Consider the following 27,483-nt stretch of genomic DNA (forward strand, 5'->3'; position numbering starts at 1 on the left):
TGCTTTAGGTGTCTGAATGCAAGTAACCATAGCCAGGTCGATGCAAGAAAGGAAGCGATCATGAACTCACTCCACTCTCCTGAAAAAGACCACAAGTCTGCCACTCTCCACTCTTTCTCAGGTTTTTTGTAATAAACACGGCACTCATCGGGCGTGGACTTATGTAAGTCAAATTATCAGTTTATAGAATTTAAATACAGACCTTAACATTATGATTATGCACAGTAAAATAAAAATGTTTTATCAATTGAAATTTTTTCTATTTTACCTAGTACGGGCTATCAATAAAATACATAATTGGGGATAATGATAATTACCGTGTTTCATTATTACATTAGTTCATTGAAAATATTCATGGATCTAGTTAAATAAATAAAGTAACATTTAAAACACCTGTATCATATTCAAGTCAGAATAGAATGAGTTGACCTGATGCAGACATCAAACATGCCGGACAGTTTACTGTAGATCCTTTGTAATGCTTTTGCAATTGATGTCATAAATGTCACAACAATTTACTGCCTTCTCCTTCAACCTTTCCTGTCTGTGATCTCAGAATTATTTGTGACAGCTGAAAATGAGTGCACAGCTTGCCATATAATTTCACATCATTAATTTAATTTTCTCGTACCTAGTTGAAGGAGTATCACCCATCCATTGGCAGAATGTTACGATCAATCCAGTTCCAGATTTACAATGGACATCATATTTATATATTTAATGGTATGACCACTGTTGTTCAAAACTTCATTATGTAGCCATCTAATGTCTGACCAACGTCAAATTTAGACATACTGTCACTTAAATATATTGAAAAACATTGGTGAAATAAATGAAAGAACAGACATCAAATAATGAATACACTAAAGTACAACTAAGCTGCAGAATTTTTTTTGATGCCCTGTGCCGGTTGCATGTAACCATGGTTATTAATTTAATATCACATGGAGCACACGTTTAGCAAAGAAATATGATAACATTGTTGAAAACATTTTATGATTGCCGTGAATATGAAAATATTCAAATTTAATGTAAGACTCATAGTCTTATTTCTTTTTGAACAACCCTCGTATATCACAATATTCCTACACATGCCACTCTAAATTAATATTCCTACAGAAAAGAAAGAGATCATCAAATAAATAAAATATGAAAAAAATATATATGTCATTCAAATAACATATCAAAAATTGAGGATGAAATTGCCATTGTATTTTATTACTTTGAATCACTGTCTTTTGAATAAACATAATAATAGATAATTGCAAGACATTTAAAACAAAACTTTAAAATAATCTAAAGAATAACATTAAGTTATTCAAGTTTGTCTTACAAAAATCATTTAGATTATTATCATTAATGTATATGTGAGACAATTTTATGAATGAAGCTCTACTAAATATAAGTTGTAGAACAATGGATTACATAAGCCACAAAAAGGGAACTTCTTAAATACAGTGTACATGGGAATTCTTGTGGAAATCAGTGACATATTAAACTTATTACATATGTGTTAATGTAGCTATTTTAAACATTACATTATGAGATTTCACTTTTTCAAAAAAGTTACTAAACATGAATATGTGTGTGAAGAAATGTAAAATTGGAATTCAGTAATTTGTGATAAAGTTTACAATATAACATGAAAATATGCAAATAAAACAATTGTTATGAGTGTTTCTCATGATATGACAGGCTGTCATTAAGTTTTAAACTTGGATAAATACTTCATCTGAGATTCTATAATACAGAATATTTGTTTTTTCTTGTACTTTTTCCATTACAACTGCATTTGCATTTTCACAACTAAAAACAGTTATGATTCAGTGTTTCTGCCAGCTCTGATTTTCTGAGGGTCTTTTATGACCCCCTGTATGATATTTTAGGGGTCATTTCAAATTCATAAGGGTCATGCCAATAAATTTAACAAAAATGTAAAAAAAAAAAAACAGGTAACACTTTATAAGTTTTATTTACAATATTTTGTATATTTTTCGTGAAGAAATTGGTCAATCTCTGCTATTTTGGATTATTTGTCATCCAATAATAACGCTGTATTTCTTAAAAATTATGTGTGTTAATTTTCATAGAAGAAAGAAAGTCGATACTATATTGAAATTCGTTCATAGTCGCCTTCTATTTTTCATAGTGCTTCATAGTACCGCCTAGTGACGTAATCAAGGGCCAAATAAAGCTTGACACTAAATATGTTAGTGTTCATCCTTAGCTGTTTTACAGAAATTAGAAACATTCTCCTGTCGCTATCGCTCCCTTCGAAGTTTCTAATTTCTGTAGAACAGCACAGATGAACACTAACATATACCGCAGACTGCATTTTCCAGCAGACAGTTATTCGTTCGCAGAATATGACGACAACAAAATAAATAATTTTGTCTGGGCGCTTTCAATATATGCAGTAACGTATAAATGCAAGCGTTTATTAACTAGTTGAAATTGGCTAAATGCCGGACCACGGACCTGGTAAATTTCATTTCTCATTAAAATTATAGTGGAGCCCACGGTAAACATTCAGTACATTTTTATACTGAATTGACGGTTTATAGTCTGTATATCTGACTTGTGTTGAAATCAGCGACGGTGAAATTCTTGCGTCACAAAATACGCACTAACTAAATTTCATTGCGTCATGGCTGAAAATAGTGCGCCAAAAACGCAAAAACGCGCTCTGGCAGAAACACTGATGATTAACTACAATTGTAGAACTTTTGTTATTTCTTACTTGAACTTATTTAATGGATAATATGAAATGACTGAAAGAACTACTAAAAGGAAGCTACTGTCTGTAAGATTGAAAATTTCGTCAACACATTTACTGCATTTAAGAAAACTAACAGCAAGTATTTATGTGACAATAATACTATACTTATGCATTACTTTCAGAAAAAAATCCATTTTCTTATTCAAAAATGCTTACAGTATAATCAACAAGTGCTTGTATGCTACACAGACATTGTGTGTATGTAAAAATGACATCTAGTTCCAGTTAACTTATTGTAAAATACTGTAAGAGAAACAATGATAAACAGGAAGTGGCCAGTCTTCTATACAGGAAGTGCCCAGCATGTAACTGTTTTATCTGCACTTGTTGAGACAAATGCAAGTTGGTTAGGATGCCATCTACATTGTATAACTTTATCATGATGATCAGCAACTATTACACTTGGTAAAGGTTTCAGTAGATCTCCTGAAACAATAAAACAACACTCACTTATTCGTTCATCTCGTCACACAATGTTTCCTTAACAATATTTTGTCCTAATTCTTCAACATGTAAGTTTTTATTTCAAACATTCAATAAATAGCATTAAGGTTGTTTTTTTTTTCTTGTTTTTTTTTTTTAATTTTTATACTTGATTAAGAATTTGTATACTTGATGAAGAATTAAGTTTCTCTGTCAATGTTAAGAAAATAAAAAATATTTTTGTTTCCTTCTGTGTTTTGTTTCATGTTTGAGCAGGTATAACAACAAAAGGCAGCAAATAATATCTACAAATTCACTCATCATTAATGCTTTTATTTGCAAACACAAACTAAAACATTCAAGTGTTCAACAAAAAATTAACTAGAGCTGCCAAAGAATAATGAATACCTCCAACGTCTCTGTAACATAGGATTTTATGTAGGTCATTATAAAGCCATATTCTTATTAAAAAATGCTTATAGTAGAATCAACAAGTGCAGTCACAGGAGACAGAAATGACTAACTGAGTATTGGACGCAGTAGAGGAAGACGACACTATGATAAAACATCTGTAGAAGTATCAAGATATCACTTTCAACACTCAACATTTCATTATTAGATTGTTCAACATTTTTGCATAACCTAATATGTATGTGACCATGTCAATAAACATTTAACATTTCTTTGCTGTAATGGAAGACAACGATTTAAAATCTGATGTCAAACTCTTCACAAACAAAAAGTAAATAACACTGAGCTACTTTGTGCCAAAAATAAATATTCTTCCATAGGTTTGTATCTAAGTATGACAACTGTAATTTTTAAAACAAAGATTTCATGAGCCTACTTTAAGAAGTGCTTTCAACTGCAAGACAAACTGATCTATCCAGCAATGGATTCTGTACAAAATACATGTTACCTTAATTTAATAGTTTGAACATACCATGTAAATCTGTAAGTACAATATTTCTGTTTGAACATACCATGTAGATCTGTAAGTACAATATTTCTGTCATATGATCCAGACAGCAAGTAGAACGCATTCATAGAAAATCTAGCAGATCTACAATCCTCGGAGTGTGGTCGGAAGCTCTGTAGGGCTCGTACACTACGTATGTCATACAACATCACTGAACCATCCTCATGTCCTGATGCTAGCAGTCTCTCTGATGGGTCCACACACACTGACGCAAATGGGCTTCCTGTTTGTAAATTAAATTAAATTAATTGTTGATTTGCCACTTGCCCCTCACCACTAGGTTTAAATTTTTCCAGGGACTTTGGATTTTTTTCATGTAAGAAAGCTATCCTGCTAGTTTACACTTCAGTAGTTCTACTCAGGTACCCATTCATGCCGGAAAAAATGCAATGGAAGGCATCTGAGGTCTTACACCAGCAGTAAAGCTTGAATGTTGCCATATGACCTTTATTGTGTTGGTTTGACCAACAATGGTATAATTTTGCTAGACAGATATGTATATAGGAAAAGACATGTATACTAGTTGATTTTTTTTTTTTCATATTTAACAAATAAATTACATAAATTGTCATTGAAATAAACAAATATATCACAAAGTTCATATTATGTATCTGAAATAGGGCACATACAAAAGCGTTTCATAACTGGTTGCTATAGCTAAAGGAAATCAAAAGTTACAATAGAATATGAAAAACAAGATCAACAAGGTAAAAGGTCAAGGTCATACTTAGAGTTCTTTGAAAAATGCTTATTCAGGGCAAAACTTTAATGTAACTTGGCACAAATGTTCACCATTGTGAGACTAAGTATTGCGTGCATAATCCAGGTCCCTGCTACCAAAGTCAACGTCACATAGAGTGGTCAAAGTTAAGATTAAAGTCATCATTTATTGATGGATTGTAACACAAATGATGACTATTTTGACTACAAGTGTGACACATGTAATTTAGGTTAATATTTGCAAGGTCAGGGTTAGTAGAGATTATAAAATATCCAGATATTGTCTGGATATTGCCAAGAGCATGTTGTCAATTTTTTTGGTGCCCATTAAGCGGGTCATACCTTTAGATAAAATATTTTTCGGACAAGTGTCTTGATTTGGTAACTACCCTAATTGAAAGATTATTTTTGATTACACACAAATTTACATACCGGCGTAAATTGCCCTGCATTTGCAGTGTCTTGTTCAAAATGCTCTGCGAAACTCTTTCATTTGTTATAAATGGTAACAATGAACTTGAGAAACTTCCATGAGTGACTAATATTTGTAAATATGCCAGGTTATGTATTCTTCTTATGCTTGGAATTTGGTACAGAGTGTACCAGTTGACTGTAAATTTGGGAATGCATGCTACTTGTGCACAGAGACTGTCCTTGTTAATTTAGTATTAGCGAACACTACTGTTGCCAGCAGATGTTATAGTGTTTGCCTTTAATTTCAGAAATTTGAAAAGCGTACAGTGCTGGATACTAAATAAATTGGAAATGGCCATGTACCTCTGCCTGTTATTTGGTGCAGCAGAGACAGCTTCATCCTTGTTAACTTTAGTATGCGGCAAGCTAAGTAAGCAGCAACGATCAATGATTTTGATATGTAATAATATGTTACTGGAATAATTTATTCAGATGTGGCGATGTTTCGTCCAAAATGACCCTAGACATAGAAATCGCGTGATTCCTGGACGCCGAAGAAATCGGCCACTGTCAATATACAATATATGTTTCCTGGGTACAGGTTTATCAGGAAGATTGCTTCGGTTGCACATAGATGACTACCTAGTCTGTGTTTGTGTGTAGACCATAAACATTTGGCCACCAACTGTTTTCATCAAGGTATTTTTTAATGTGATTCAATGTATTTTCTATGAAACTGAATGTGTTTTGCTATAAAACTGAATGTGTTCTCTTTGAAACAGTTATGTTTTCTATGAGACATTTAGTTTTCTATGAGATTGAATGAGAAATTTAGTTTCCTATGAGACTAAATGTGTTTTCTAATAAACATTTAGTTTTCAATGAGACTGAATGCATTTTCTATGAGAAATTTAGTTTTCTATGAGACTTAATGTATTTCTAATAGACATTTAGTTTTCTATGAGACTGAATGCATTTTCTATGAGAAATTTAGTTTTCTATAAGACTAAATTTATTTCTAATAGACATTTAGTTTTCTATGAGATTGAAAGTGTTCTCTATGACACATTTATTTTTCTATTACACTGAATGACAGACAGAGGGGGATCACAAAAGCTTACAGGAGCATGTTATGCTCAGGTGAGCTTAAAACAACCCACCAGTTGGACTAGGTACAACAGTAATTGGTGTGGAGGCTCTCAGATCCCAGAATCTTGCAGTCTTGTCCTGGCCACCACTAACAAACATACATCTGCCCCAGGTATGTAGTGAGTAAACAACACCTAAAATAACAATCATTAAATATGATACTTACATAATTGTAGATGACATTACAATATCTAGAAGATACTGAATTTAACATAAACTTTTACTAATAAATCATTAACATCAATACCACACATTGGCACAGAAAACAGAAGACAGAATTCTTTGAGCTATTCAGGCAGATTGAATCATCTAAAATCAGCTATACTTGTCAAATTGTAGGTAACAAATTATCCTCAATATATATATAGCATGTAAAATCAGTGCTCAATCAGGGGTTTCAACAGAGAAGCAATGGGTTATAGACTTCAAACAGCACACAAGATTGGTGTTAAGATTAATATTTAACAAGAGCTGTAAGAGAATACAGTGTGTCTGGCTAAATCAATTATGAATGCAGTAAAGAAAGACAAAACTGTTAACAAAAAAATAACAACAAAAAAATTCTAATATAAAAAAAATCATATTTATTATCAAAATGTCCTACATTATAGAACCATTAGCCATTCTTAACGCAATCTGACAATCTGTAGTAAATCCCTTCAGTAAAAAATATAATAAGAGTAAAATGTACACACCAGTTTTAAAGCAAACTTCTAGGTTCAAAGAGAAGACAACTCTTTAAATAAAGAAGCTAGATTAACAAGCAATTATCATAGTATTGCAAGCAATCCATAAGTCCCCTACCGGTTAGAACCCCAGCAACATTCTGATGGGCCATTGGCCATTCAATTTTACCAGTGAATGAATGACATGAATGGACTTAAATCTTTTGAGTTTGTCTATATCACAGTAATGTGTTAAGTTTCCCTGCCTAGTAAGGAAATTATGTTTAACCAACCTTGTCATATTATTACAATGTGGGATTTTAAAGTAAATCCTATAAGGAATGAAGAAGTTGGAGTAAAAAATACCAATTTCTCGAAAAAAATCTAAGTTCAAGGGGGACATAATTCTGGAAATAGTCTTGCAAGAGTATTTAACCTTCTCAAAAATGTTGAGTGATAATTAGAAACGTATACAGTATATGAAGTTTGAAGTAGATACATTAGGAAATTTATATGAAGTTTGAAGTAGAAACATTAGGAAATAAAGAAGTTATTTAAAAAAGACAACATTTTTTTTCATAAAAATTCTAAGTTCAAGGGAGGTAATACTGATAATTTTTGTGCTAGAGTTGTAAACCTTGTCACATATGATGTGGTTGATGACCAGAAACTTATATTTAAAGTTTGAAGTAAACACCTTAAGAAATAAAGAACTTATAGTGAAAAAGCTGAAAAATTTAAATCAGAAATCTTGAAATTCAGGCTATTTGTTGCCATAGCAACCAGAATTTTCAACATAGGAAGAAAAGAAAAAGATATGCATGATCTCCAGACTGCCATCTACCCATATTTCAAGTTTCATAAAAATATTTTCAGTATTTTTTGAGTTATCACTGGATCCAGTTTATGTGTTAAATTTGCCATATTTTCAGACTATTTGTTGCCATAGCAACCAGAATTTTCAACATTGGAAGAAAAGAAAAAGATGTGCATAATCTCCAGACTGCTATCTACCTATATTTTAAGTTTCATAAAAATATTTTCAGTATTTTTTGAGTTATCACTGGATCCAGTTTATGTTAAATTTGCCATATTTTCAGACTATTTGTTGCCATAGCAACCAGAATTTTCAACATAGGAACAAAAGAAAAAGACGTGCATAATCTCCATACTGCCATCTATTCATATATCAAGTTTCATAAAAATATTTTAAGTACTTTTTGCGTTATCGCGGGATCCAGTTTTGTGGACGGACGGACTGACGGACGGACGTTCTCACAGGACAGTAATTATGTGGCTACTCTATTGTTCTCTCTATTGTTCTTTTTAGCCACACAAAAGAAAATAGCCACATAAAAGCATTACGGAATGAATGACATCAAAGAGAAAGAACAGTTACCTATTGTTCCTCTAGCCACATAATTACTCTCCTGTGAGTGCGGACAGACAGACAGACGGACAGACTGACGGACGGAGGGTAAACCTGAAGTCCCCTCGGGTTTAACCGGTAGGGGACTAATAAAGCTTGTCAAACATGATGCTAGTAATGACAATGATCAATAATTTCAACTCTTAAGTAAATGACAATTTTCAAAGAATAAAAATATTTCTAGACATGCAGGTTCTAGTCTCACAAAACTATGATAATTTTATGTTGCAGGACTATAAATTTGATATCTCAAGTAAATCGCTAGTTAGGGTAAAAAATAAAGAAAATCATGTTCAGAGGGAAAATCATAAATATTGATGCAAGTTAACCTTTATCCAGTTGATGCTAAATGAAGATAAAACATATTAATAATTTTCAGTACATCTTTCTATAATGTTATAAAGTATTATTCTGCATTCCATGTAGGAACAGTATAGGATAGTTATATTAATATCACTTGGTAGATAGTATATATTTTAACTGTTGTGATGGCGCAAACATGTTGAATTCTAAGTGATTCATATGAACATTTTCAATTTCTACCAGTCTTTTTTTTTATACCCTTTTTTTTTTCAAATCAGTAAAAATTATGGTCAATTGGACACCAGAACTAGGCATACAGCAAGTTAATTTTTTTCTAGTTGAAACTTCCAAGCTCTTAAAAAAAAAACAACAAAAAACAAACTTCAGAGTTAATTTCTATCTTTAGGGCGTGCCACATACTTTAAGTTGTCAATCACAGTATAGACTTAGGGCACCACAGAAATCAAGGATTTTATACTAATGATGATGAATATTTGTATTCTGTTGAAATATTTACTGTTTTATTAAAGTTATTGATAAAAAAATCTTTAAACAATGAGAATGTTTGCTAGGACAAGGATGGCTGACATGGTAAAAATGCTCTTTTTTTAAAGTTTTCTAAATCCAACAAAATATCTCTATGGTATTATGATATTTTGTGATCATTGTAATATTATTGTGACAGTGATATCAACTATAGTGACAGTTTGTTTGGTTGCTATAGTCACTTCAAGATGCCGGTTACTGTAGAAATAAAAGAAATTAGAGTAAAAGAATTTAAGCTAAATGAGGAGATAATTCTAAAAGTATTGGTACAATGACTTTCTTTAATTGTAGGCGTGGCAGATTAATTAGCACCCGGCCTCAATAGGACTTCAGACAAGTGTGATATTAAAATTACATGGATAGCGAAAGTTAAATTACCTGAATGTCCAGCCATGGCTCTGATAGGCATAGCACTTTCACAATCTGTGACATAAATCTTACTATCTCCAGCGCCACCACTGATTAATAAGGAGGCCCTGTTACTAATATCCTGCATAAATACAAGGTCTCGCACAGTTCCGTCATGAAATGAAAGCTCAATGTCCTGACCTGAAAATTAAATGAGGCCAATCAAATTAATTTAAACCAATTTGATACAAGACTTTCTAAAAATGCTACATATAAAGTTTGGTGATCATCCATCAATTAGTTTAGTAGAAAAGATGTTTTAAGGCTTTTCTACTTTTAGCTCTGTTGACACCTTAAAGGGGCCAATTGAAATGATATGAGCAAATTTAATTGTGACTGTCACAAGGATGCTACAGACCAAATTTGAAGTAAATCTGCCCAGCGGTTTCAGAGAAGATAATGAATGTTGACACATGACGGTGGACATCAGAGCATTCCCCTTTGATACTAATAGCACACCTTGAACCTTCGGTTCTGGTGAGCTAATGAAAATCTAAATTAGTACCAAAGATTAGTTTCTTAAAGACTTATTTTAAAATCCCATCAAGCATGCCAAAGTACAGACCATAGACAAAGTTATAAAGATAAAACAAATACACTTTGCTCAATACAAAAAAATCAACCTTGACCTCTGACCTAGGGACCTGGGTCTTGCAAGTGACAACTGTCTTAAAGAACCAACTACATGTACAGTACAACTTACCAAAATTCAACAAATATAGTTATAAAATAACAAATAACATTACACAACTTACAATCATTTTATATGTATAATACATTACACCGATTGACAGTTTTCTAACTAGCAGACGACATGCTATTCTTATCAAAAGAGTTGTAAGTAAAGATCTCATTGTATAAATTGTATATAAAATGGTCTAACTTGTGGTAGGTTTAACCTTAAATTTTAATACCTTTAGTGTCAAATGATGTGTTGAAATATATATACAGAGATGAAGCTAATATCACAAGCTTTTTATTGGTGTATTAAATTTTAAAATCAGACAATAATTCGCCCCCAACTAGCGGTTTAAAAATGGCTAAATTTGTTTTGTTTTAGAATGAGAGATATTGATTTTACTTGAAGATAAGGGAAACAACTCGTATTTTTTCACTTGATGTACCTTGGTTATTTACGTAGTTCATAAAGATACTGTCAATGGGTGTATTGACCATTTACCTGTAGTACAACTCACCATTTATAGTTTAACTTGCAATCTATCACAATGAACTTACCATATACCACACACAACTTATTTTCTATCACACAATTTACTACCTTTAAGTACAACTTACTATCTAGTGTTTATTTATTTAAGTACAACTTACCATCTATTGTACAACTATCCATATTAAATCTGTTGATTTTAATGGTCTTGTCATTGGAACCAGTAGCTATCAAATCTCCAAGGGGACTCCATGCAGAGCAGTATATGCTCCCTTTATGATGTTTGTGTTTCTGACATAGAATCTTAGTCGGGTAAGTCATGTGATCAGCTCTACAAAAAGTAACATGTACAAGTATTACTATATAACAATGCAATAAAATGTGTGGTATAAAAACTTTTTAATCATTAGCAGTTTAAAACCTCATTAATTACTGTTCTTGCTGCTTATAAAATTATTACTTATAAAATTGCAATGAATCTGGTAAGAACAAAATTTGATTCAAAAATAAGCAGAAATAGGACTTAATACTTATATCTCGAAAAGGTATAATATCCCCGCTTACTAAACCAAAACTAACAAGAGCCACCACCTAGTAGGCCCCCACTCACCTTTTTCTTAAAGTCAAACACATCAGAGGAAGAATATTATAGTAAAGAGTACTCCTACAAAACACATTTTTTTTAACAAATAAAATTCAATTTTCATATTTGACCTTGATGGTCAAGGTCAATTAAAGGTCTTGGTCACATTTGAATTACTTATCATGTCCCCAAATTTCAATAATTTTTAAAATGTCAAGGTCATATTTGAGTTATTCAACATACGTGAATGTCATAAGTGTTTTTTTGTCCAAGGTCTTCTAATCCATAAATAAATAACAAAGTTCTGGCCAACAGTAGCAAAACTCACTAATCTGACCTTAAGTGTCCAGATCAAATTGAAATTAAGGTCAAGTTCAATTAGATCTTTTTTAATGTTTGGACCCAAGTATTGTTGTCTGCAAGTATGAAGACAATACATTCAATATTTACAATTTAAATAGCCAATTATAGCACAAACCTGTAAAACAAAAACATGCCCATGGGCAGAATGTTGAACCCGCTCATCTTAATTAAAACATGAGCCTATAAGCTTCAGATCAAGGAGAACGATGTATACATAGGTGAGATGTACACAACACATCCTCTTAAACCCAAGGCAAAATCTTGACATTGCATCAGTTGACCTTGACCTATGACCCGGAGACCTGGACTCATGATGAAAATTTGTGCCTCAAACTCAATTCATTTTATTTGAAAATTCCTCCATGCACAAAGAAGTTATTGCATAGACAAGTTTCGACGCACACATGCACACACAAACACTGAACAGCCACTTTGACAACTATGTCGAGCTCAGCACAAGTGGGTTGGACAAAAATCCTCTGACCACTAAACATAACACTTCAAAGCATAAGTTACAAACAAATTTTGATAAAAGACCTTGACATTCTTGATCACAGACATCTGAAATTTTCGCACAACACTCCGCCTCACTTTGGAGAACATTTGTCCTGCCATGCATGTAGAAGTTACACTTCGAACACGTGTTTTGCGCTGACCCCCAAACCTTGATCTTTGAGTGGCAGAGCTGGGTTTTGCTAATACACACCATCCCATCATAATGATCATTTGTATCAAACTATTTTGTAATCTTTCAAAGAATAAGCTAGATATAGACCGGATAAATCTGATAGACACACAGACTGATGAACATACATACACCAAACTATCCCATCATGGTGATCATTTGTTTCAAACTATTTTGTAATCCTTCAAAGAATAAGCTAGATATAGACCTGATAAATCTAGATAGACACACAGACTGACAAACATACATACACCAAACTGCTAAAAGTGTATAGCAGTGACTAAGTTGACCTCAACACAAATTTAAATTTGACCTTTGACCTCTTGTGATCTTGACCTTCATTTTGCCCAAGACAGCTCAACATGGAAAACATTTGTGCCAATTAAAATCCATCAATGTATCTAGAAGTAATACATGCAAATGAATGTTGTTTTTTTTTATTTGACCTTGACCCTTAAATGTGACCTTGATCTTTGCCACAGACACTACGCCTCACTATTGAGAACACTTGTCCTGAGGTAATTATTAAAATCCCTCCATGCATGTAGAAGTTAAGCTCGGGACATGGGTTTTGTGCTGACCCCCAAGTGTAACCTTGATCTTTGAGTAGCAGGCCTGGATTTTGTGTGCGACACACCATCCCATCATGCTGAATATTTGTACCAAATTATTTTGTGACCCTTCATAGAATGAGCAAGATATAGACCGGACAAATCAGGTCAGACGCACTGATGGACACACAGGCAGACCCATGCAAATATACTGAATTATATATGCCAAAAGATATGACTAAAGGTCAAGGTCATTGATGAGTGAACATCACAATCAACTTAAAGATCTTGTCCAAAGGGTTATTATGTCCAAGTATGAAGCCAATCCATTCATAAATAACAAAGTTAGAGCTGTCACGCAAGTGACGAATGCCCCGAAAAGATTTCTTAAGCATGCAGGTATTATGGGAAAAGAGAATGAAAGTATTGTTCTTGTGAAATGAAGTGCTATTTACAACAACTTAACACCTTGGGACAAGGGTCTTGGACGTGACACATCATCTTAATGTGGTAGACATTTATGCCAGGTTATTTAAAAATCTTTCAATGCATGACAATGTTACAGTTTGGAAACTAATGTGTGCCTTCAAACTCTTCTTTTGAGCATAAGTACCTTCAAACTATTAGAGTGACGTTGACCTTGGAGGTAGCAACATGGGTCTTGGACGTGACATGTTGTCTTGATGTGGTAGACATTTATGCTAAGTAATTTTAAAACTCTTTAATGCATGGCAAAGTTAAAGTCTGGACATGAATGTGTGCACCTATATTGTGATAATGTGAAACTTCAAAATATAAGTGTGACCTTGACATTTGAAGAAGGGACGTGGTTCTTGGAAGCGACACAATGTTGTCATATGATAATAATTTGTGCCAAGTTATTTCAAAATCTCTCAATGCATGACAAAGTTACAGTCTGGACATGATTGTTGTGTAAGTGAAGACGCACTGATGGACAGAGGGACATCAGCTTTAGCCAGGACACATTGTCTTGATGTGGTAGACATTTATGCCAAGTTATTTTAAAATCCCTCGATGCTTGACAAAGTTGCAGTCCGGACACGAATGTGTGTACCTCTTGTGATAATGTGAAACTACAAAATGTTAGTGTGACCTTGACCTTTGAGGTAGGGACATGGTTCTTCGACGCGTCACATTGTCTTGATGTGGTAGACATTTGAGCTAAAACTATTTCAAAATCCCTAAATGTATGACAAAGGAACAATCCGGGCAAGAATGAAGTGGGGAGGCACAGACAGACAGATGGTGCGACTTTAATATGACTTCCTTTCGGGAGCATAATTATAGCAAAAATCAAGCAAATTCAAACATTTGACCTTGAAAGTCAAGGTTATTTGAGTCAAAGTCAAGTTCAGTCAGGTCTATTTGAAAGTCTTGTCCAAAGGGTTGTTGTGTCAAAGTATGAAGACAATCCATTAAGAAATTAAAAGATAATGGCCAATGTTAAAGTTTTTGGACATCAACGGCAACTGCAACAGGAACAGACAACATGACTGTAGCAAACCTTTCCGAAAAAGTCAAGCTTAAAATGAAAACCTACACCAATTCATTCAGGTCTGGGAATTCACACACTCTCAGAGTTTTTGTATTTGAACCAATCATGTACATTTCCCCAGATGGGTGAAATGACACAGTTCGAATAGCTTGCATATCTTCAAGGGTAGTAACTGGTATGAATCTTGATCTTCCATCAGCTGAGCTTCTCTGAAATGATAAAACTGATAATGAAACATCTTTGCCTATCTTATGCATCTTGCATGTGTAAAAATTTTACCACTCCCAGAAATGCCCTTGAGTAGCTACCTATACTATTATCATAAATAAAGTATATTATAGCCAATTATAGCAAAAAACAAGAGCTGCCATGCACAAGTGACGAATGCCCCCGAAAAGGTTTCTTAAGCATTGCAGAGAGGTACAATGAAAAGAAAAGAGAATTAAAGTAACTAATTGCTTAATACTGAACAGTGAACTTACCACCTTGACCTTAGAGGTAGGGACATGGGTTTTGGATGCTACATATCATCTTGTTGTGGTAGACATTTATGCCAAGTTATTTTAAAATCCTTCAATGCATGACAAAGTTACAGTCCGGAAACTAATCGTACCTTAAGCTATCGGTCGGACACCTTTTTTACGTACAAGGTCAATGTAAGGGTTACCTACTGGCCAAGACCAATGCACCTTGTGAAGTTTGAGGGTAAGGGCCCCAAAATTCATGCCAAATATGTACATTGAAAGTTCTGGCCCTTGGGGTTTCAAAGAAGGAAATTTTCTTAGGTTTTACAATAAACATATAAGGCAAACCAAAGACCCCTGGTCAGGAACAATTTTGATCTCAAGGCCATAATTTGAATAATCTTGGTACAAATCCATTAGATGGAATTTTACATTAAATATCTACACGCCTACTAAACGGTGGCTCTTTCACATTTTTGTGATCTGTTTAAATGAGAGCCATCGACACTTCCGTTGCAGAGCCCTCGATGAAAACAAGGCTGAAAAAGGTAAGAAACTTTAGTAAAAATATCAATTTTAAAAGATCATGCTTGTTTTTCAAAAATCGAAGAATTTCATGCCATGTCGAACATTTTTCTCATTATGTTGGATGCAGTTTCGATAAGAAATACCCTGAAATGACGTTGCTAGAACTTTTACCAAATATAACATCGTGTGTTTTCTTTTACAAGGAGACACGTTTTGAGTGATTTCCCTACCGTAAAGTAGATGCTGCCCATTTAATCGTGCATACAGCATTGTCCTAACCTCCTCTTTGGACCAACACAAAAAATAACTTACAGAACTTAGTTTAAAACCAAATAATTACATTTTTATTATTGTGATCGAGCCATCGACAAGGTGCTGGCGCCATCGGTGATGTGAATGAGCCCTCGAAAATATGATGGAGCCAACAATTTCATTCATTTTGTAATAATATGATGGAGTGTAACTGTTATTATACCTGACTGATTAACATATACAACTTCATATGCATCGTATCACCGGGATGACATATTGAAATAAAATACGCGATTTGATTATTGGAATTCATTATAATTGAAGTAAAACCTATTTGTATAAAATATAAACAGACTAGACATACAAAAATAGTTTTTTTAATTTAGTCGGTAAAGTTTCAGTTTTTAATTTTTAAAATTTATTTAAATTTCAGGTGGAATCTCGACATGAATAAGGGGATACAAAAATGATTTTTAATGTGATGTGTGTGGAAAGACTTACTCCAATAAGGCCAGGGTTAAATTTCATAAAAAAAACTATCATGAGCAGGCGACGACCAGTACATTATTGGCGTCCGCGCCGAAGCGCGGCGCCCTTATGGAATGAAATCAGATTTTGTGAAAGGGCGACAGCAACTTCTCGAGCCTTTTAGTCGGTCATAATAAAAGCGGATCATTCCGATCGGTATGAGGGCGCTTGATTATTAATTAAGAATGAAATGAAGGAATAGCGAGATGCAAACATTTTCAAATGAAATAACCTTTTCCGTCAATAAATCGCGCTCTTCGGGGTTTTATATTTATTATTTTGTAGTACACAGTGGGTTATCAGTGGTATGTTATTGTTGTGCATGTATCCTAGAATGATCAGTTGATGACCTAAATATTCCAAATCTCTATTTATAGATATATCTATTTATCACTCCTATCGGTAATTACCGGTCTCTCCCGGTGTATTTTGACCGGGATTTACTAGTGACCGGCAAATAGTACCACACGTTTATTGTCCGGTCTCTCCCGGTTTTGGAGTAGATGTTTGATATCGTTACAATTAGAAAAAACAACAACAATAGCATGTTTCATTTTATCTATATGAGATTAAAACAATAAATATGTACACGACGGATTTATATGTAATATAAATCTGTGATATGTACAATAATTGAGAAAAAGGTACATTTTTATGGTATTAAAATGACATTATCAACTTTGAAACATTTTATTTAATTTGTTATTCGTGTTTAGTAAAGATGCCGAGGAATTATTCTAAGTTACAAAGTAGATTTTATGAATTATTCAATTGATTGATAATTTAAGAAATGATAAAGAAAAATACAAATGTACATGTACATGATTTAAGAATAAACAATATTATATATTGAAAGATAAACCATAATTTACTGACTTTTTCAAGTTAAGCTTTGACTTATAATCGTCGGTCAATATGACAATTGAATTCTTAAAATTTAATTTACAATTTTAATAAAAAAAGAGTAGTAAAAACTCAGTATCAAAATAGCACATAAAACACAAAAAAGAAAAGAAAACAATATTCATAAAATTTGTATTTTTTTATTAAAATTAACAGATATTACAATAATTGTATAATAAACAATTATTCTCAACATGATCAACATGGTTATATAACCAGTGTCTTCAAGTGTGAACAGATGCCTTAAGAGGGGGTCTTCGCTAATAGCGATCACATAATAAGGGACAGTTACAAAGGTGTGGTACGTGTTGATCATGCGTTACACATATGGATTATAAATGATTGCATACATGTATATCCGTTGCTATTAATAACCACGATCAAAAAGAAATAACAAGTAATATTCTAATCTCTAGCATGCCAATCAAAGTTCATAATGAACAATGTCTTTCGTCCGCTCATTCATAAGTGATAAACATTTCTGGTAGTTTATAAGAATATCTTGTCATCATATGTGTACTAGTTCATCTTCACTTGCTGCATTTCTTGCTTGGACGCCCTTTGATGCTTTGCATCAATGCTTTTCTTGTGCGGTATATGTGATGGGCGATTCGCAACACCATCTTTCTCTTCTCTTAACCATTTATCTCATATATACGCGAAACAACGCACTTTCGACCCCCCCCCCCTCTTTTAGGCCTCAAATAGAAAAATGTCCTATTTGGGCCCCATACAAATGTTTTCATTTGAGAAATGTTGCTTAAAAAGTGAGCACTTTTCGGCGCCCCCCCCCCCCCCCCAAAAGATACATCAGGGGGTTGCCAGAAGGGGGATGTGCCCCCTTCTGTTTGGGGGGTTTGAAAGGGGGCGGTAGTCCCCCTAATCGCCAAGAAAATTTTGGACTTGTGAGAGGCTAAAAAGACCCCAGGTCGATCATAAGGTAACATGTAACCAGCTCTGAAAAGCCTTTGACTCTATCTCAATCCCTTAAGAAGTTGCAGCCCTTTCAAATAAATTTTGATGGAAAAAAATCAAGGCAAAATAGTTATTTTGGGCAATTTTGAGATGTCCCCTCGTTGCCATGTTAACAGGAAATTTAAGATTGAGCATGTCGTTACAAAGGCAATGGTCCAGTCAACATTTGTGCCAAGTTTGATTAGTATTGAAGAATTTTTCATAGTTTCATAACAGTTTGAACTTGAAACAGGAGGCTTTTCAATGAAAACTGCCTTTTTTCACAATATGCTCATGAGGGAAAGGGCTAAAAGGCACTTTGAACTTGTACATACACGGAAAAGGTCACTTGTGTGCACGATTGAAGAATGCAATACTCCATTCTGCACAAAGAAAGACAGGACGGTACACATACGGCAATTACAGAACTGTTTGGTACAATACTTGCATGTGTGGTTCTTCTTTATACTTTTTCCGCATCTTTGGAGGTGTCGTTTTAAGTTGCGTTCATAAGCAAAATTTTCTCACAATTCCCACTATTCGTATGTGGTCCGTTCTGTCTTTCTTTGTGCAGAATGGACCATTGCATATTTCAATCGTGCACACACGTGACCTTTATTACTTCTATTTTAATTAATTCCAATAATCAAATCGCGTATTTTATTTCAATATGTTATCCCAGTGATACGATGCATATGAAATTGTATATGTTGATAAAATAGGTATAATAACGGTTACACTCCATCATATTATCACAAAATGAATGATAGTGTTGGCTCCGTCACATTTTCTAGGGCTCATTCACATTGCCGATGGCGCAAGCACCTTGTCGATGGCTCGATCACAATTATAAAAATGTGATTATTTGGTTTTCAACTAAGTTATTTTTTTGTGTTGGTCCAAAGATAAGATTGGGACAATGCTGTATGCACGATTAAATAGGCCAGCATCTACTTTACGGTAGGGAAATCACTCAAAACGTGTCTCCTCGTAAAAGAAAACACACGATGTTATATTTGGTAAAAGTTCTAGCAACGTCATTTCAGGGTATTTCTTATCGAAACTGCACTCAACATAATGAGAAAAATGTTCGACGTGGCATGACATTCTTCGATTTTTGAAAAACAAGCATGATCTTTTAAAATTGATATTTATTACTAAAATTTCTTACCTTTTTCAGCCTTGTTTTCATCGAGGGCTCTGCAACGGAAGTGTCGATGGCTCTCATTTAAACAGATCACAAAAATGTGAAAGAGCCACCGTTTAGTAGGCGTGATCTAAGCCTTAGCCATCGAGATTCAGAGACAGATTTTTAATTTTACACTATGTACATTTAAGGATCCAAGGGTGGGGCTTATTTTAACACTAAAGAATTAATTTAAACAACTTAAAAAGATATCTATAAGATGATGTTTTACGCTCTATTCATTGGGGTAGATTTTTTTCTCTAAACATACATTTATAAGGAATACCCATGACTTCTAGAGAAATGCTTATTTTGACCCTTTAGGCATAATTTGAACAATTTTAATACAATACATCTATATGATGTATAAAAGCTCTAGGCCTTGTAATTTCAGCCAAGATTATTTTCGAAATTTGCATTAAACTCATATTCAAGCCATGTGACCTACTTAAGCCCGTCTCACACAAAACACGGTTGCACACACGATTCCCATACGGTATACTCGGTTATACACGGGTTGACTGGTACGAGTTTTGAGCTCCAACCGTGCTTGTGGTTTAGTTGGCACGAATTAGACTCGAATGTAGCACGAGTATGTACGAATTGAGCACGGATATACTCGGTCAAGCAAGGTTTGAACACGATTTGCATACGAATACATACGACTGTTGTACGGTTCCAAGTACGGTCTAGTTCGGTCTTGTACGATAAAACACGACTTTTACTCGATTTACTCGACTTTCACAGGGTTTACATAGGGTCCCGCCGACTTTTGTTCGAGTTAGACTCGAAATATCACACATTTGTGTATGTTTTGATATAAATTAACCCATTTTGATGACTTGGCTTCATGAATTTTCGAAATTTCAACGAAGAACACTTATATATAGATCATTATAATACTGCACGTTTGTAACGTCGCTTTTCATTGGATAATCGTGACGTTTATATATTTTTATATACACAGCTGCTGTCGATTTATAAAGAAATCTCGCTTTATTCCTCTAAAAATGATGCTTGCTGTTTTATAAATTCGTTATAAAGATTGTTGACAGGTTCGGGTTATTTTTACAAACAGCCGTTTATATAAGGCCATATAACCTGTCAACAATCTTTATAACTAATATTAACATCAATAAATGAATAAAAAGTGAAGCAATGTAAAATGAATGTGTCTTTTTTTGTTGTGTAGCGGTTGCTGGAGGGTCCACCGAGCTGGCATTGGAGTCTGAATCCCAGAGAGACACGGTGATTGCCGGTTGGTCCTCTAGCTTATCAGGGTCAATAAGTTGGAGTGGTCGGTGGGCCTGGATGGCTCTTCTTGTATTCCTTCTATGCGTCCAAAACTTCTTCTTTGGATACATTCTAGTGTGATGCAGCAAACACTCTTGGTAGGGTGGCAGCAGGTAGTTGTGTTTTTTGTAAAGTTCTTGCTGACGTAGAGGCCGTGTTAGACCGTACGAGGCCATGTGAGACCCTGTTTACCCGTACTTTACCGTGTCAGCCATGTATGTTTCGTATATGAACCGTATTGGTCGTATGGTGATCGTATGAAACCGTGTGTGCACTCGTTTGAATCGTACCGTGATCTTGTGACACTCGGGTGTTAATCGGGTGTTGGATGTAGGACTTGGGGACGGTCTCGAACGATTCCATACGATTTATATACGACCTTGATACGGTTGAGCTCACTCGTGGAGTGAACTTCACATACGGCTGTATATACGGTCTCATACGGTCTCTTACGGTCTTGTACGGTCGCTTATACAGTCATACACGGACATGGCATCCGTACCAGTTTTTTAAAAGTTTTAAAAATCATACACGGCTTACACGGATACACTCGAATGGCCCGAGTGTAACTCGGATAACGCTACGGTTAGTTCGGTTGTATGTACGGTTAACACGGGTGGTCAACCGTGTAAGCCGTGTGTCCTGTGTGAGATGGGCTTTATGTAATACACCAGAACCGTTTCATCCATTTTGATTGGGGACCACCTATATTCCTGTGAAGTTCTTGACAATGAACAGTTCACACAATGCCATGAGAATCACAACAGCTCATCACTAACATGTTCTGCTCAAGTGAGCTAAAAATTTGTATCAATATGTACATCAACAATAAATTTTAAGTGGAATTCCATTAGAAACAAGAAAGAAATTACCCATAATATACCTTTGATCTGTGAACAGGGCTTGGGGTGTCTAAATGTGACATATGTAAACTACGACTGTCCTGACCTCCTGAAAAATTAACATAAAGTCTTTCAATTGTAGATAAGTACATCTTAAAGTTCTTATTCTAATTCTAAAACTGGTTTCTCTTATATTGTGTTTCTCTTGTAAATCATATTGACTGATAGATAAATTAATACTGTCTTTATTGAAGGTTTTAAATTAAACACAGGTTTGATTGAACATAACCTACAATATATTTGAAAGGTCACATATAAAGTGCTACATACAGCATACCTTTTATAACATTACAAAATCAATATGTGATTTTTAAATTGATGCTATGGGTGAGTTAACATGTTACTATGATGTTAGTAAGTTTTATTAGAAGTTAGCAATTGTTATTAGTTAAAGCACTTGAAGGAAAGCAAGCAGAATTGCAGTAGTATCAGCCGTTTAACACCAGTCATTTGCAATTCCAGGCGAAAACCATGTCTAGCCATGTCTACATGCCCAGCTATGAAAACAAAACCACTACATATCCAACTTGCTGGTTTAAGTTAACCTTAACAGACAGTTCACTTACTATTAAACCCAGGGACAATGTATAAGCCATCAAACTACAACACAAGACATATCATTATGCAAGAAAAGCATTCATAACAGAGTTATTTTGAATGTTATATGTAAGAGTGTCAACAAATGTCGCATGTTCAACATTGAACAGTAGGCTCTACATTCTCCATTCTCCATCAGTTTATCTCAACAACAGGGTAAAACAACACAGTCATGTTATCCACAATTAAGTGCTGACATACATGTATAAATATTATGCAGCAAGCATTCTTCTTATGTAGGGGTCAAAAGGTGGCAATACCATGCCTAATGCTCCATGCTTCATGCTGGTACCTGGGTTCTGCTGTTTCAATGCTGCCTTTCCCATCTTTCTAGGTCCTGGCCCAGCTGCAAGATTTATATTATTTGGCCTGCTAGGTGATTTGCTTCCTTGCTCAGTTTTCTTAGGCCGTGGTAAAGTCTGACTTTTGTTCTGAGCTGTGCTATCAGGTCTGGTACCAGGCTTTGCAACATCTGATTTTTGTCGTACAGAGTGAGATCTTGGAAGGGTCTTGCTTTTGATATCAGAGGGTTTTGTCCCATTTCTTGTGGACTGTGACCTACTTAATGGTCTTTTGCTTCCAATATCCTTTGAGGTGGTTTTTGTGGAACTGGTATTGGCTGGTTTACTTTTCCTGACATTTTTGTCAACTTTCTTTGCAGCTGTATTTAATTTATCACAAGAGCCATAAAAGATGTGCAAGCAAACATAATGCCAAGAGTTGCTAGGGATGATGAATTTGAATAAAAGTTAGAAGTAAAAAAAAATATTTTGTGCAAAAAAAAGAACTAAAACTAAATTTCTTGACCTTAAATAAAAAGATTTTCTTGTAAAGCATTTAAATTTAAACAATTCATTAATGATTACTTTAACTTAAAGCATAATCAGCACTTTTTTCCGATATAAAACTCAAATAATAAAGCATGATCAATAACAATAATTTTACATTTCTTTCAATTGTTGTTCTTCAAACAGCAATGCAGAGAGCATTGAAGTGCGTTTCGGCAATCTTTAGGTAAAATGTGCAAGTGAAATCAGCCAAACTGTTAGATTTAACATGATTACCTTTCACTGGTGAGCCTACAAATGAAGGGCTTTTTTCATCATTTATGACATCAATGGTTTGGACTTCACTGTCTACATTCTTGTCAAGATCAAGGACAGGAATTGGTCGGTTATTATTGTCTATATCAGATACAGAAAAGTTCTCTGTAGTGTTGTTATCTAAGAAACTTGGTGGCTCCATGTACATCCCAGCTCTATCTAATTCTGAAGGAGTCATGATAGGAGTAAACTCTAGTTCCTGGAGTTTTGGCTTCAGTCTATGCTGAGCTATATTGAGAGGGGAACCACACTTTGACTCTTCAAAATCTTTTTCTCCCTCTTCATAAGAGACACCAATATCAGGACTGGTTTCTGGGTCTGTACTAGGTGGGCTTGCACGCAAATCATCCTGTTTCGGAGTACTTGTAACAACATCTAGTGAATGATAAATCAATTAAGATACAGGAACAAATGAGGCAAAAGAAAAAATTCTGTTTCTGGTCTTTGAACACCCTCCCCTCACAACAAAAGAGGGTTTCATATATAATTTATGTAATAATATATTGTAAATAAAGGATTTTGAAAAAGTCTAGGGGAAGCAGTTAATTAAGAGGGTAGGTAGACTGGAAACAGAACTGTTTTAGTGGCCTGAACAAAACATAAATGAACAACACAAAACGAAAAACATTTGACAACAACTATAGTTTTTCAAAAAGTACAAAGTCTTAAGAGCTTACAAAAACAATTATTAATTTTCTATTCTAATTGTTGTTGATAAATTCATGACATATACTATTCTTCTGACAACTGCTAAAATTGTTGATATTTAGCAATTAATAAATTATAAAACTTTGGATGAAGCTCTTCAGCTTTGAAACTTCCAAAATCACACTTAATAACACAATGACCATAGCTGACACTTCCATATTTTGATGTAATGGCAGGGAATGTTTTACAATTGAATGACTGATATATAGGTGAACATGGTAAGGTAGGCATACATGTATTCATATGTCATCAGTTAGAATAGCAGCGCAAATAAATGATCGCTTTACTAAAAAAAAAACTTTCTTAATTAAGTTTTCTTTATATTAAGACATCTTAAAACATGTTTTATCATGTTTATTGTAATCAATGCATATGAATTACCAAATGTTCAATTCGATTCGATTTTTTGATTCGGTTTTTGGTGCATCTGAACATATTGTTGCAGGTCTGTAATATGAATCTATTAAAATCAGAAAATTATGGCTATTCTTGGTCAGAGACCTTTAAATAAATTTAGTCTTTGCATATTCAAATAAATTACTCATTTCATTATTGAAGCGTGTTTCAGACTTTCACTTACATGTATGCAAACAGACCAAAGAAATTTTACTGACTCTTGAAAATCAACTTTCAGGTTTGAACTTTATACAGAATTGATTCAATGTTATTGCAAATTTTTTTCCATTTCATATCTAATCTTAATAAATGTGTGATGTTTTAATGAGATATAATTGATAGTTTAGAGAAGCATTATTAGGTTATAATTATCAGATAGGGAAACTATTCAAAAAAATAGGCAAGGTAGAAAATACAGTTTTTGGACACTTCACTTCATTTCACTGCTGTCTATCACCGAGTTAAGTTTTCATCAAACTCCTTCTTCAAGTCATGAATGGGAAAAGTTTATAACAAAATATACATGTTTGTTCCAACATTTTAGGTTTACTGACCTTTTCACAAAAAACAGTGAGAATTACCACTTTAACAGATTTAATGATACTTCTCTTTTTTTCAACTAAGATTATTGACAGAATGAAGCTCATAAAGTTGAACCATTGGATATTTACCTAAACACGGATATTTTCCACTAAATTGTAAATTGGTCCAGTAACATGAATATCAAGGGGAAAAAATGCCAAATTGTGATTTCTTTTTCTTAAAAATGAAAATTTCTATGCACAGGTACTTCAATCTTTCTATATTTAGATTCGTTCTAATTAAGTTTTTGGAAGTCCAGTCAGTGGTTGCTGCGAAATAGTAATAAGAAAAATGAATAATGGAGAAAAATCATTACAAGGGCATAACCCTGTGAAAATAACATTGAAACAAAACATGTTGCATTCTGCACATCTCTCCTATTGCGACCAATTTCAGTAAATAGTTGCTTAAATGTAGTCCAAACAAAATTTCTAAATGACAATCATTACGATGTATTGAATTGGATATATAGCACTGTATAATGTTATAATGTATTTTATACATATGCATAAGGATTAGGAGGTTATTACCTTGAGCAACTCTTCTTTGCTTGACCTCTACAGCACTTCTTGGCGTTCCAGTCTCCCTCAGTTTGTTATCCTCCAGGCTCATTTCCCTTTTTTCTAATTCTTTCAGTTCTTTTGTAAACAGCTCGCGTTGCTTTTCTTGCTCTTCTAATTTTTGCTGAAGTAACTGTCTTTGTTTCTGGTATTCTTTATAAAGCTCAGAACTTGAATCTCTGACTGTCACTGATCCATTTTGACTTCCTTGAGTCTCTGAATTTTTGTCGACACTTGAACGATTATCAACTGTGATACTGTGTGAAGGTGACTGCGAACGTTGTGGCTGAAATGGCTGTGACTGTTGCAATCTGACAGAGTTTGTTGGTGCTTTATTGTGGAAGCTTGTAGACATCCTTGGTGGCGTATTACATCTATTTGGTTGATCTGTGGATTGAATATTTTGTATTTGTGTAGGTCTCTGGACAGGCTGACTTGGGGGCTCAATTTCTACCTTTTTAGGTTCAAGTTTTTCACCGACAGCTGCTTCTGTGTCAAGTTTATCACCTTCTGCAAATAATTTACATATTGACATTTCCATTGGATTTTTTCTCAAACTTTGTGACATCAAGCTTCCAGGTACAACTGACTGAGATAAAATGTTTCTTGCATTTAATGATGATGTCATGACATTTCTCCCTTGCCACAATCCGCTAGTCAACCCATCAAACTGGGGATTTAATGACCTTGACATGATATCAGCAGACCTAGGACGCATGTTTGGAACAGCAGAATGTGGGAACATCTTTGGTTTTATTGGTGTGACAAGTATTTGTTCTGACCATGAAGCTTCAAGGGAAGGTTTCATTAGCGGTCGTATGTCAAGATTTAAGTTCTTTTGTTCAAATGGAATAGAAAATACTTCTGGCGCAACACTTTGTAACCATGACAACAAACTCAGGTCAGCATCACTGAAACCATTATCCTGTAACAATGACACATCCTTCACCTCAATTTCACCACTGCCTTCTTTAGTAGCTTGTTGCTGGCAATATTCAATGCACGACTCAAACAACAAACCTTTCAAAAGTAACTGAAGTAGTCTGTCATTCTGTGACATTGACAGTTTATTTTCAGTCTTGTCAACTGGCATAAATTTTTCCAAAAGAAGGTAAGCACTGCGGAAGCACTCTACCCTTGCATTACTGGGATTCCAGTCATGATAGTCTGCATGGTCAGACAATTTTGGTAAAGTTAAAAGTAAACACAAATTACTATAATCTTCCTTAGTTGGACAAAGGTTTTCAAGGCTGTTGAGGGTTTTAACTACTTCATCAACAGTAAAGTCATAGTTTTGTAACACATTTGGTTCTGACTTAATACAAAGAAGCTCTAGATATTTGTGTTTTGTGACAAGATATTTAACTTTTTTGCCATCAAAACCTTCGATCGTTTCTAACGGTAGAATAAATTCTATAACATCATCCCACTGTCCATCAAGAATTAACTGTCGAAGAAACAACATGTCATCTGAAAAATGTCCATTTATAACACCGGTCTCTCTTTCCAAAGACAGCATGGAAATGTTCAAATCACGATTTTGTAAGAATTCCGAGATAAGCTTCACCACATCACCTTCATTCATTGTTATAGTTGCAGCCGGCATATTTACTATCTTTTCTTTATTGAACTCTTCATATATCAGCTTAAATTTTTCTTATTCTTGTATGTAATTTCACTTTTGTCAGGAAAAAGTCAGTAATTTTTTATTTTGTCCACCATTATTATTCATCATAGGTGGCGTTATGTACACAAAAGCCTGGTTCCTATTCATTCTGAATGAAAAAGCAACACCGCATACAAATATCTCAACCAGTCTGTAATTTGACATTTCGGCGCGCAAAGG

General features: G+C 34.2%; 1 protein-coding gene across 3 annotated transcripts; it reads right to left on the reverse strand.

Moving 5' to 3' along the window:
* Positions 1-2,696: 2,696 nt before the first annotated feature.
* Positions 2,697-27,425, reverse strand: LOC132728312 (WD repeat-containing protein 47-like). 3 transcript variants are annotated; one of them, XM_060713950.1, is made up of 10 exons: positions 25,608-27,425; positions 23,353-23,766; positions 22,581-22,949; positions 21,673-21,740; positions 14,727-14,890; positions 11,145-11,314; positions 9,786-9,956; positions 6,476-6,598; positions 4,186-4,404; positions 2,697-3,205 (listed from the first exon to the last, which is right to left on the reverse strand). In XM_060713950.1, the coding sequence occupies exons 1-10, from the start codon at positions 27,241-27,243 to the stop codon at positions 3,063-3,065; spliced, it is 3,477 nt and encodes a 1,158-aa protein (XP_060569933.1). In that variant the 5' UTR covers positions 27,244-27,425; the 3' UTR covers positions 2,697-3,062. The 3 variants fall into 3 exon arrangements, with proteins under 3 accessions (XP_060569933.1, XP_060569934.1, XP_060569935.1); XM_060713951.1 differs by having other exon boundaries at positions 4,186-4,400; positions 6,472-6,598; XM_060713952.1 differs by lacking the exon at positions 22,581-22,949.
* Positions 27,426-27,483: the final 58 nt, after the last annotated feature.

Source organism: Ruditapes philippinarum, unplaced genomic scaffold, assembly GCF_026571515.1.
Source record: "Ruditapes philippinarum isolate M1 unplaced genomic scaffold, ASM2657151v2 ctg583_1_1_1_1, whole genome shotgun sequence".
NCBI lineage: Eukaryota > Metazoa > Mollusca > Bivalvia > Venerida > Veneridae > Ruditapes > Ruditapes philippinarum.